At 35.9% G+C, this 13,317-nt stretch overlaps 1 protein-coding gene across 1 annotated transcript in view; it reads left to right on the top strand.

The window, feature by feature from the left end:
* LOC124359392 (vacuolar protein sorting-associated protein 26C) overlaps positions 1 to 13,029 on the top strand; it is a 28,240-nt gene extending 15,211 nt beyond the window's left edge. Inside the window, exons 5-7 of the mRNA XM_046812098.1 lie at positions 9,597 to 9,693; positions 10,495 to 10,620; positions 12,432 to 13,029. Coding sequence (XP_046668054.1) covers positions 9,597 to 9,693; positions 10,495 to 10,620; positions 12,432 to 12,514 — 306 coding nt within the window. The 3' untranslated portion in view covers positions 12,515 to 13,029. The remainder of the gene's footprint in view (positions 1 to 9,596; positions 9,694 to 10,494; positions 10,621 to 12,431) is intronic.
* Positions 13,030 to 13,317: the final 288 nt, after the last annotated feature.

Genomic DNA, 13,317 nt, shown 5'->3' with positions numbered 1-13,317 from the left:
ACTTATAACACCACACTGCATTAATGATCTTTTAAAATTGGCCCCCACAGTAGATGACTTACGTCTTACATATTATGACACTCCACAAACCAACGTACCCCCACCTACATCCCTTCATAGTTTTCCGTACCATATAATCAAAGTTTTCAACAGAACAACAGATTGTTTTACAACCGAAGTATTGGCCACTCCAACCATACTAACGGTCAACACCACTACCAAAATCACCGGTCACGTAACTTTAATCAATATAAACCTCAAAATAGTCGTAATGGCGGTCATTCACACTTGGAATCAGGGAATAACCATTCAGGCCAATATAGTACACCAAAAAAACAACACAAGTCAGCGTAACTACCAAAACGGTCAGCAGAATAGGCAAAGCTAATTATTCTGGTCAGTCCAATTCCAGGCCGAAACATTTAAACTTCCCAGGGAGGCATTTTTAGACAGGGAAATTGTCTCCCCTAAACCGAAGGTGAATCGCCCTGTCCGCTCTATGGCACCTTCCTTGCCCCAAAGTAGATCCCTTACTATCTGGCTATCCATAAAAGAAATCAAACTTGAAGCACTAATTGATACAGGCTCCACATACTCAATAATATCTGGGTCAGTCTTTAAGGATCTACAGAAAGGTAAAGGGTTTTACGTCAACTCACTTAACACCAAACTCAAGCCATGACAGCGAATGGTACTTACATGAATTTCCAAAAACAGATTAAATTGCATTTTAAAATTTTACACCTTTCCTGGACTTTTCCTTTCTTTGTATCAGATAGCCTACCGGTGGCAGTTGTTTTGGGTTTGGACTTTGTAGATCACAGTAAAATGGTGATCAATGCGGCTCAGCGTAAAATAACTTTTTCCTTTGACACAACCTTAATTATTAATCAATTCCAGGATCAGTCAGCTCAACCCAACATAGAATCAACTCATACAGCACCAAACATTAGGAGAAAACTTGAACACAAAACAAAAAAACACATTTTTAAAAAAACCTATTGCAGCAGTACCCGGATACCATAACACCATGCCTTGGCAAAACCAACTTAATATCTTATACCATCCGTATAACAAACTAATAAGATTGTCCCGCTCAAAACCTTTTCATTATGCTCCTCCCAAAACTGAAAGAGCTAAACAGCCATATTAAAGACCTGTTGAGTAAGGGTATTATTCGTCCTAGTGACTCTCCATATTCAAGTCCGGCGTTTTTAGTCCCGAAAAAGAATGGTAAAAGTCGCCCATGGTGGTAGACTACCGTCTCATAAATAAGATGGTTGAGCTGGAGAACACTCCCATGCCAACGGTGGAGTCAGCATTCCAGTATTTAGGGAAGGCTTCTCATTTTTCCCACCTGGACCTTGTAAGTGCTTATAATCAAATTCCTCTTGATGAGAATTCCAAAAAATATACGGCTTTTGTCACAAGCACAGGTTGTTACGAGTATAACTATCTGCCCTTCGGCTTAGCTTCCGGTGGCATGGTTTTTGGCAAATCTACTTGACAAAGTCTTTGGAGATATAAAATTCAAATTCCTTTTTGTTTATTTTGATGACCTAGTTGTCTTCAGTAACAGTTTCAACGAGCATGTACAGCATCTTAAAATAGTTTTAGACAGGCTTAGAGATGCTGGTCTGACTGTTAGTCCTGAAAAAATGGTTGTGGCATCTCCTAGAATAGAATTCCTGGGTCACATATTTCATAATGGTAAAATCAGTCTAAATCCTGACAGAAGTAAACCTATCGACTCCTACCCAACACCTAAGAATTTAAAACAACTTTCTAGGTTTCTGGAATGTGCTCATATTACTCGAGATTCATTAAAGGCTTTTCTCAGATTTCGGAACCTTTAAATTCTTTAAAAAGAAAGGGCGTTCCATACATATGGGGACCTTCTCAGGAGGAGGCATTCAAAGCACTTAAAGCAATTTTAGTATCTTCACCTGTTTTGAGGCTACCGACTTTGAAAAACCCTTCACGTTGCAGACCGATGCCTCTGGCACGGCTGTGGGTGCGGTCTTGTCCCAGGAAACTTTTGATGGCAGCCTAGCACCTGTTGCTTACGCCAGTCGTGCCCTGAAACCTCCATGAAAAGAACAACTACTCAACCTTTGAACTGGAGGCTCTCGCCGTTGTGTTTGCATTTGGAAAAGTTCAGAACTTACTTAGAGCATAGAGAATTTTCTCTTTTTGTGGATAATAGTGCTCTCTTTCCTGGTTGCTGAACCACCCCAGGCAAATTGGAAAAAAATAGCACGATGGATTGCCTTAATAAACACATTTAAATTTCAAGTCAGTCACATTAAGGGCAAAGAGAACGTTGTTGCAGACTGCCTCTCTCGTTTGTACGAGGAAGACCCCACAACTCCCCAACAACATGACACAAGTTCAACACTTTCAACAAACAAACCCAAAAATCCTACCTCAAAATGTTTAGTTCTTTTCTCTCTACCAGAAGCCTTCCAAGACATAAGAGAACATCAAGCCCTAGACCCAGAATTAAAAAATATAATTAAGTCAATTAAGTCTGGACAACACCTCCAAACTAATGAAATAATTGATAATGTCTTAGTTTATAAAACCCCTTCCCAGAGCAGACCGCGTGTTGTTGTTCCCAAAAAACTACACCACATGCTATTTGCCATGTATCACACGTCCCCAGTTGGAGCACATTTGGGAATCTCCAAAACACTAAATCGGTTAAAAAGAACATTTTACAGTTCTGATCTTACTACAACAATAACTAACATGGTTAAATCATGCTTGCAGTGCCAGCGCTGGTAAGCAAGCCCCAAACACAAAATATGGTTATCTATCGTCTGATCTAGCACAAAGACCTTTTGAAAAGATCATGATTGACTATGTTGGTCCTCTCCCTAGAACTAAACGTGGTCACCAGTGGCTACTAACCATTGTAGACGCATTTAGCAAATTTTCAGTCATGATCCCAACTAAGAATTCAACAGCTCTAACTACAGTAAAATGCCCTTAAACGAGGCCTATTTTCCTACTTTGGGTTTCCCCAGTCTATTGTCTCCGATTCTGGCAGTTGTTTCAAATCTCATCAGTTCAAAAACATGTGCGATGAGCTTGGGATTAAACACATTAGGACTTCTCCTTATTACCCGAAAAGTTCGCACGCTGAACGTGTGAACAAAAATATCGGAGTTGCCTTGCGAATTTTCCACCACAAAGACAATACTCAGTGGGATGAAAACCTACATTATTTTCAAACCGCCTTTAATTCATCTAAAACACGAGAGCACTGGCACATCACCCTCTGAAATATTTTTGGGATACACTATCCGCACTCCTTTGGAAAATAAATGGAATCTTGACCAACTTCTAGAACCTAATTCTGAACCAAGAAACATGGAACAGATATGGAGTAAAGCTCTAGACAATCTGATCCGTGCTAAGGATAAAGTATCCAAACAGTATAATAAAGGTCGAGCACAGGTTCCCTTTAGAGTGGGTGATACAGTTATGTATCGACTATTTAACCTGAGTAATGCACCCAAACACATCTCAGCCAAGTTGCAGCCTATGTGGTCTAAACCTTTGGAAATTGAGACCTTTACTTCCCCTGTAACAGTTGCCTTGCGTGACCCAAAACCAAGAAAGTTTGTGAGGTCAGCACATGTATCCCATATTAAAAAGTGCATTCTCCCAACTCCACGACAATGATCTGCCACTAGATATTTCCTCTATTCCGAAAAAGCCATTGTGATTATTAGGTTTAATTTGAGTTTATTTTCATTCTTCTTTCATATTACACCTTACAAATAACATTTCCTTTCTTTTTCTACTCTTCATTGGGACCCTGCATTGGTGGCTGTACCTGACACTGAGGTGGATTTGGCTAAGGAGTTCACCTGCGCGTGCTCTCCTCTTGCTACCTGGTGTTGGTTTGGCAATTCTGATGTTTGGTCCAAACTGTCTACTATACACTTACACGGGGATGGGTGGTTATGAGATCTGCCGTTTAGACTTTGTTTGTTTGAAGTATTTACAGCTTCCATGATTTAGCATTTAATTATATATTTTTTCTGTAATCAATATTGGGAGCAGCGACAGTCTCATTGCCTCCTATGCGCAACCCCAAACACACTTCACTTAACACATCTTTAACTATCTCTATCCTATTAATTAATTATTTTTTTTTTGTTAAAGTTATAACTTAAGGCATTTAGGGATAGAGAATAATTTGTATCGATAACAGCTTTAGAACCGACATTATTTAGCATTTCCCTTATAGTCGACTGTTCAACAAAGTATTCTCCTATATACAACTAGGCTAAAAGCTATAGCGAAGCACTCACGCCAGTTAGTCAATCGTTATTTATTTGCTATAAATGTTTATCTCTGTGTAATTTAGTGTTCGTGTATGGTTTTTCGTGATAGATATTACTTTGTTTTTTTTCGAGCATGCGTGTTACGACCTTATAATGGTCAGTTATATGTATATTTATTTGTATGTGTTAGTTATATAGAGTGGTTATCCTATCCACAAATTAATGGTTATTACCAATCATTTTCCTGGCCTACTAACTCTGAGCCAACAGGAGTTTTTTTTTTCTCTTGAGTTATTGTTTGTTGGCCCATTCCTTTCTCGATCTGAACACTCCATTTAGGGTATACTACTCGCCATATGTCACCAAACAATCTTGAAAAACTAATAGGGTAGATAAGTTTAAAGAACTTGTTAGCAGACCAATTCTCCTCTTTCCTTGCCTCTTATGACTGTAGTCACTAGGAGACCTCATCATTTAGATTTGGATTTATTTCTCCAATGGCCATTTCATCTTTTTCACCACCTTTCCTGTATTTCAAATATTGAAAAGAATATGAACAAAACAATTAATTGTATATGTTCTTCCAGAGAGGTCATGGGGACCTTTCACTCCCTCTCATTCTGCGTCCGATAGATTGGCTTGTTGGTAGCAGGCTTGTCTCCCGCAGCGGGAGGGGGGGAGGGAAGTAAGGGGAACAGGACTAGGATAATGGCCAGCTACGATGGAAGAAATATTCTATGAGTTACACAAGAATTATATATCCTTAACTTCTCCTTTCCTACTTGGCCTATTCTTGGAGGGAAATCTGAGTCTGATGATGGGGCTGAATGAAGGTCGTGATTCTCAGTCAAACACGGTTTCCAGAATACTGATTCCTTTTACCTAGACTATCTTCTATAATTTAATTTAACTTTTTAAAGAAGAACCTTAACCTTGGAAGAGTTAGAAGTATTTAGCAGGTATGTGACATATTGGTGATAGATAGATCTTAGTTGCTTTCCTCTTATGGGTTGAAGTTGTCTGTGGTTGTGGACTGGAGCTGTTCAGCGAGAATGGGCGCGGTTTCTGCACCGCCTTTCTGCATGGTAGTGTTATTTGAATATTTTAGTAAACTCTGCGTTCTAGTTTAAGATTTTGGGCTCAATTTAACTTTAACTGGTTCACTTCCAAATAACTTTCCTCTCACCCTTTCTACCACTCTTAATGGCTAAGCCTTCGAACTCCTCGGAGAAGGAGGGGAGGATGCGGCGAGTGCCGCTACAGTTTTGAATTTGGCGCGCGTTATCCGTCTGTTGCCGCGAACGCTATAGCCAGCTGCGCCGACCTCTAGCCTTTAGCTCAAACAATAGGAGCCTCCTACCATCCGGAATTCTTCCGGACAGGTTCTGGTAGGATGGTTTCCTGCTAGGTTTTCAGGCGGTGACCGGGAGGTTGTGCACACAAGAGTCGTTGTGCAGCTTTCGAGCAGGGTGGACCGGGAGAAGTTAGCGTGGGTGGTCTAGATTTTAGTAGTGTTTTGTTAGGGAACCTTTCGGAACTATACCCAAATTATTAGTATTTATTTAGTCATCAAAGCTGGTTAGGTTTTGGAATAGTCGGAATCTAGTGGCGGATCCACGGATTATTCCTCTGGAAGGTCCCCCCTTCCGGTCGCGACGACACGGGGTTGCAAGATGAGGAGGAAGATGTATTCTATGGCAGGCTTAGAGGAAGAGATAAATAAGCTGTCTCAATATGATGTGAAGTTGGTGATGGGTGATGCTAATGCAAAAGTGGCAAAGAAAACTATTGGACAGAAGTAGCTGGAAAGGAGAGTTTACATGATTCAACAAATGAAAACGGTGTGAGACTGCTCACTTTAGCTAGTTCAACAAATATGAAATTATGTAGCACAATGTTCCCAAGGAAAAGAATTCACAAAGCTACATGGGTTTCTCCAGATGGGAAAACAAGCAACCAAATTGATCATGTATTAGTAGACAATAGACATTATAGCAGCATTACAAATGTGCGCACAGTCAGAGGCGCAGAATTTGGTACAGACCACTATTTAGTCTTAATTAGCTTAAGACAAAGAATAAATGTGAATAAAAAGGGAACACCTAGGAAAGAACAATTAGCGTCTGACAAAATAACAATACCAGAAGTGCAGAGGGAATTTGAAATTAAATTGAGTAATAGATTCCAAATATTGGAAGATGAAAGCATAGAGACACAAATGACTGAGTCAGACAAGATTGGAAAACAATGGAAAAATTTACAAACTATAGTCACTGAAACAGTAAAGGAAGTGTGTGGCACAAAGGAAAATATGAAGAAGAATCCTTGGCTTACAGAGGAATGCAAGACAGCCGTAAACAAGAGAAGAGAAATAAAGCACAGGTGGTTAGCAAGCAGGAACAATGTGGATGAAGAAGGTAGAAGAATGACAGAACGACTTAGGACAGAATACTGTGAAGCTTACAGAAATACCAGAGTGGTACTTAGACGAGCGAAAAGAGTCTTCCTAAACGGAAAACTTACCAAGACTGAGAATGACAGGACAGCAAATAACGCAAGAGATTTTTACAGAACAATCCGTTTTTTCAAACAAGGCGTCTCAGCAAAAAGCTATGGCATAAAAGACAAAAATGGACAGTTAGTGATGGACAAAGAATCAGGGGTTAAAGTGTGGAAAGACTACTTTGAAGAACTCCTGAATTGTGACCACTGTACAAACAGAAGCGTTGACGATGAATTAAATTACCAACATGTACAACCGGAGGTGATGCCACCCTCTACGCAAGAAGTAGAAGACACGGTAGCGAAGCTTAAATGCAATAAGGCCCATGGTGAAGACGGAATTACAAGTGAGATTATTAAAAGTGGAGGAAAATTCCTGATAAAAGAAATACATAAACTTATTACAAAAGTGTGGGAAGAGGAAATTATACCGGAGGTATGGAGAGAAGCAGTGGTAATTCCTCTGCACAAAAAGGGGGATAAACAATTATGTTCTAATTATAGAGGAATATCTCTTTTGAACACCGTCTACAAGATATTTTCAAAAATATTACTATCAAGATTAAGTCCTTATACTGAAGCAATAATTGATGAACAACAATCAGGATTTATGAAAGGCAGGTCCACAATAGATCAAATTTTCTTACTTAAACAGGCAATCTCAAAGTATTATGAGTTCAACAAAGGCTTCTATGGAATTTTTATAGACTTCAAGAAAGCTTATGACAGCATAGATAGGAATGCTCTATTCAAGAAGATGGAAAAACATGGAATCCCGCAAAAACTGATAAGACTGTCAAAAATGTGTATAAGTGACTCAAAGGCCAAAATAAGAATAGATGGAGAAATGTCGGAAAACTTCCTTATCAACACTGGAGTAAGACAGGGAGATGGGATTTCTCCCACTCTCTTCAACCTGGCTGAAGAGGAGGCATTGCAGAAAGTTAAAAGACTACAAAGAGGGGTTAAATTAGGAGTGGACCTGAACGTAATGGCATTTGCGGATGATGTAGTGATCTTGTCAGAAAGTTTGGATGACCTCTCCACACTAACAAAAAGTTTTATTAAAGAATGTCAAACAGTAGGCTTAGAGCTAAATGAAGATAAAACTAAAATTATTCATTTTGGAAGACATGCTGGAAATGTGAGAACAAACTTAAGCATTGACAACTACTCGATTGGCTGGGTAGAAAGTTTTAAATATTTGGGTGTAACAATAAACAGCAAAAATGTGGAGGATATAGAGATACAAAGCAAATTAGCTAATGCAAATAGGTGTCTTGGGGCGTGTACAAAACTCTTTACGTCAAGATTGTTGTCACAATGCTCCAAAATAAGAATTTATAAAACAATCATTCAACCAGTCCTAATGTATGGAAGTGAAACATGGACATTAACGAAGAAAAATGAGGGGCGGTTGATTGTTTTTGAGAATAAAGTTCTCCGAAAAATATTTGGACCAATATGTGATGAAGGGGTGTGGCGAAAAAGAAAAAATAGAGAATTACGCAATGTATACCAAGATCCTGATATTGTGGCTTTGGTGAAGGCAAAGAGAATTAGCTGGCTAGGACATATACATCGGAGACAGGAGGGCACAAGGTTAAAAGAGGTCTACCAGGCGGTACCAGCAGGAAGGCGCCCTTTGGGTAGGCCAAAGATAAGATGGTGCGATTAAGTGGTCGAAGATGTGACCCGGTGTGGAGGGTCTGTGGATCTGGCGGAAGACAGGGTGGCGTGGAAGAGGCTCATAGACGAGGCAAAGAATCGACTGAGATTTGTTACGCCCCGGCAGTAAGTAAGTAAGTATGCTGATCTTGATTAGTTTTCTAAGTTCTGATAATAATAGATTTAGGCAGTTGTACGGTAAACTTCAAAACAAAAATCGGGATGAAGCCATGGGGTCTCGGGACATGACTTGCATCCATAATTACACAACAGAAAAGAAACAATAAAAACTTTATTATAACACCTAAAACATGGTAACAATAACTTTTTACAACTGTTTGTATAAGGAATGACAACGCAAGAACACTTCCCAAAGGCGCAGTGCGTGCTCCACTGACAGTTGGTAATGGCGGATAGTATCGTCATCGGCGTTCAGACGGAAATGGATGAACAGCTGCCAGCAACAAAACAATTTATTGTTTACCTACTGCGGCCAGCTGACAGTTACAACTGGATTATTTGGTCAAGCCAGTACATTACTTAGTATTGTGGCTTATGTATTGAGCTTATAAACTTCAAAAACAGTAATAAAATATATTTTTATCGATCGGCGGATTATTTCGTCTTTGGCGTTATAAGACCAAACAACATCGCGGATTATTCCATCTACGGCGTGCTAAGGGTTAAGGTACTATCTAGGGATGTTTTTCTTTTTCCCAATGGAAGAACATAACATCCCTTGAGAAATATCTCAACCTTCAAGTTCAGATCACATAAGCACTTGTAAATTATCTTTATTTTTAGTAATACTAGTATATTTATGATAGCGTAATCTAAACCTACTTATGTCATGTAATAACAAATAGTAGATAGGGACAGAGTGGCTTTCAGATACCAAGTACCAATTTAATTTATGTAATTTAGCTAGTATATATGTATGAATTATTAGCACTCAGTGTGTATCAACATTTACTATGCATGATCTAGGAAACAAGTCTTAATTAACCATTGCAAATCTTCAGTAAAAAAGAAATATAGCACATATTATGAGACACAAAAATTTAAAATGTCCAACTATGTCAATTCATGTGTAATATGTTTGTCAGATAAGAATGATCATTGTTTCAGCTGGTGGTGGAGCATTGTGAGATTGGAATAAAGTCTATTGAATTACAGCTAGTACGTGTTGAGACTTGTGGTTGTGCTGAGGGATACGCTCGAGATGGTACGTTCATGTAAATTGAAAAAGTGAATTTAAAAAAATATTTGTTATAGAAATAAATTTTAAAAGTAGTTTTCAAATTGCATTCACAGTAAAAAATGTGCATGCTCAAAAAAAATTATTTCGATATGTTTTTCAATTCTTTTCCGTGTACTCCAAGGAGTACTTAAAAAATTAATTAATCATGCGCCTGACAGGGTTTCATGTACCCTGCAATCTGTAAATATTTATTACACCTTTCGAGTGCCGTGCCTATTTTGCTATGTTACCCCCTTAAATTGCTTTTTACAGCAAATACACAAATACAGCATCTGATATTCTGATGCCACGGTACACAAAGGATTAATATTTTTTATGATCAAATTATGATATTTTATTACGCAACTTACAGTAAACCTTAACCTCTTTCTCAATTTATTAAAAAATCATCCCTAGAAATTTTCTTATCTTAAGGGCTAAGTTTTAGTTAATAAGTAGGATTATCTCTTTCTTACCAGTCTTAAAGTGTCACCAACTTTGCCAACAATTCCAGGTCTCAAAATTAGGTCTAATTCCTTCTAAGGTTATAAACACACACACATATATATATATACACAAAATATTTTGATTAAACCTATGTTTTTACTTCTTTTAGAGAGGATAATCAAAATGTAACTTATTTGAAAGCCGAAATTATATTTATTAGCAATTGTTATATTTATAATGTATTTTGAATATGGTAAAAAGTATAATTGCATTGTACTCAGTAAGTATATCAAGCATATAGAAATAAGCAACATTTATAAGCTGATTTCTGTTTTGTAGCAACGGAAATCCAAAATATTCAAATCGGCGAAGGAAATGTAGCCAGAGGAGTACGCATCCCAATATACATGATATTTCCACGACTCTTTACCTGTCCAACTCTGTCGACAAGTAACTTCAAAGTTGGTAAGTAAAATATTTAATTTTGATGTAAATTATACTTCTTAACAAATTAGCTACCAAGCGGTGCAGTGTCTAATAATCCAAATGTAGCCTATAATCTGCTACTGTTAACTCCAGTAGTTAACCACCACTGTTCCACTGTTAGTTGATTCCAGTTCATTAACCCAAAGAATATTCATCACAAAATGGATTCCACAGTGATTTGAAATCACCATCCTCGAGTGGTTAAGTGAAAAATATACAGTATTATATTTCAACTTAAGTTGTTTATATGGTTACAGTAGTTGACTGAAAAATTATGTTAGTATGACATAACTTAATCATACCTTGTAATTTAAATTTATTAGATTTTACGAGTTATTTTTTTGAAAATTTTCAAAAATAACATCTTCTCTCCAAGTGTCATTTTGCGATATTTTTGGGTGTTAAAAATTATTTTCCCGGATACTTTGGGGTCGAAATATGAGGGTTTTCGTTAAAACGAGGAAGGTAGGTTTCTCGGTTCACACCCCGTATAGAGCTTTCAGAGAGAATTTATTCAAAATTCCAAGTTGGAATTTGAATCGAGAATGTTTACAATTGCCTTTTATAGGAATGTAAGCAAACCTTTTGTTCAGTTCGCTTGCAATTTGTTTCCAATTCAACTAATCGAGAATTAGTGAGATATTTTGTGGCTAGTTTTAATTAATATTTAAGCATTCTCAGAATGGTAACTAATATAATTTTAAAATTAAAATCAAAGTATAACAATTATTAAATTAAAATGAAATCATAATAGTTATTAAATTAAAAATCAAATTGTAATGGAAGTTTAATTTTATTATATAATAAATTAATTGCTCATTTAGTGTACTATTTACTATATGGAGATAAGTGATACACAATGTATTAAACTATAGCAAAAACTTGTTAATTTTCAGATAGTATAGGATGTTTATTTGGTATTTATTGTAAAAATAAATATTATTTATTTGTTTATATAACTTTCATGTGAAAATTAATAAAAATGTTGTTTACTCTTTTGGTATTGGTTAGTATTTACATTCTTACTCTTGTAACCAGAAAAATACTCAACAAAGGATAAAAAATTCTTTCAAACCTTTAATCCTAGAACTGGCAATTGACATTATAATGTCGGTCAGACACACACGTATTTTGACAATTCATACAGTACATAAATCAATACTACCACTTCTTAAAAATAAAAACATTTTGAAATTGTTTATTAATTTATTTATTGTTTTGTAGTGTATTTAATTCTCTACATTTTGGAAACATTTGTTGTAAGAATTATATTTTTGTACATTCTTGAAAATAATCGTACTTATAGTAACAAATTTAGCCTTTCATTTACTATTTGTGGTTTTTACAATATATTTAATTTTTTCAAGATAACCTGGATACCATTATATACTTTCTGAAACTAGATAAAATCAAGAATAAATTGGCTATCTCAGATTCTAATATTTACAATATTATCACACTTTACCAGGGACAATACCACCACTTAAAAAGATTTACTGTAGTCTTTTTTTAAGGTTTATACCTAATGTTTTTATACCATAATTATCTCCAAATTTTTCCGAAATAATAATGTATTACACAAATAGGTTTATATTAAAAATGTATTTTTTACAAAATTTTTAAAGCACCGGATACAAAATACTCAAAAATGGCCTGCCATCTGAAGAACAATTTCTGCCGGTTTGAGAGTTATAATGTTTAAACATTTTAATTACTGGACAAGTATATTTGAAAGACTAAGTCTGTTTTTATTTACATCTTATAGTTTAAATTTAATTTGTTTGTTGCAGAATTTGAGGTGAATATTGTGATAATTTTTGAAAACGACCACTTAGTAACAGAAAACTTTCCAATAACTTTGAAGCGATCCTGATTGTTCCCTCATCATTTCCCTGATGGTTCAACTCTGTGATATGATCGTACATGTCAAGAAGCTGAGGCTGTGGAGAATTCTCAGAACACTTAACTGAATTATCTTTGAGTGCTGAAGTGAAATAAGTTGGTGATTATGAAATATATTGCTAATCCTTATTTTATATCGAATATATTGTGTTATTCATCAATAGATATATCTTTGACATTATATATACACTACAAATGATATTTGAAAACAGTTGTTCGGCGATGAGGAATTTGTTACACCAATAAAACAGTACAACCTATTACAAATTACATATTTTGATTTTTTACATTTTACAATTATATAAATGTTTTGTAATTATAAAAAGGTGATTTTTTTATTTTTAGTAGAAATACAAATTTGTATTGTTAAAAGGTTTTAGGTCTATTATCATAAACATGGCACAAATTACATTACTGTAAACATTTTTTTCAACAGTTATGAAGGATTGTATTTTAATTTTGAGTAAAATTCAATTGAAACCATTATTCAGACTGTCTTATTTCTTTATTTGGATCTTAATAGTTTGAGGAGATTACAATATTTTGCTCTTAGAAAGGGTTAAATATTTAACTATTTTTTGCTCTACAAAAAATCACCTCCTTCAGTAGGGTTAACAGTGGTTTATTTTGCTCTTAGAAAGGGTTAAATATTTAACTATTTTTTACTCTACAAAAAATCACCTCCTTCAGTAGGGTTAACAGTGGTTTTGTGAAAACCACATATTGTACAAAATGTTTTCATTTTATCTTCAGTGAACTCCTGTTCTAAAACAA

Source organism: Homalodisca vitripennis, chromosome 1 (genome assembly GCF_021130785.1).
Source record: "Homalodisca vitripennis isolate AUS2020 chromosome 1, UT_GWSS_2.1, whole genome shotgun sequence".
Classification (NCBI taxonomy): domain Eukaryota; kingdom Metazoa; phylum Arthropoda; class Insecta; order Hemiptera; family Cicadellidae; genus Homalodisca; species Homalodisca vitripennis.
This window is presented reverse-complemented; position numbering and strand designations above follow the sequence as displayed.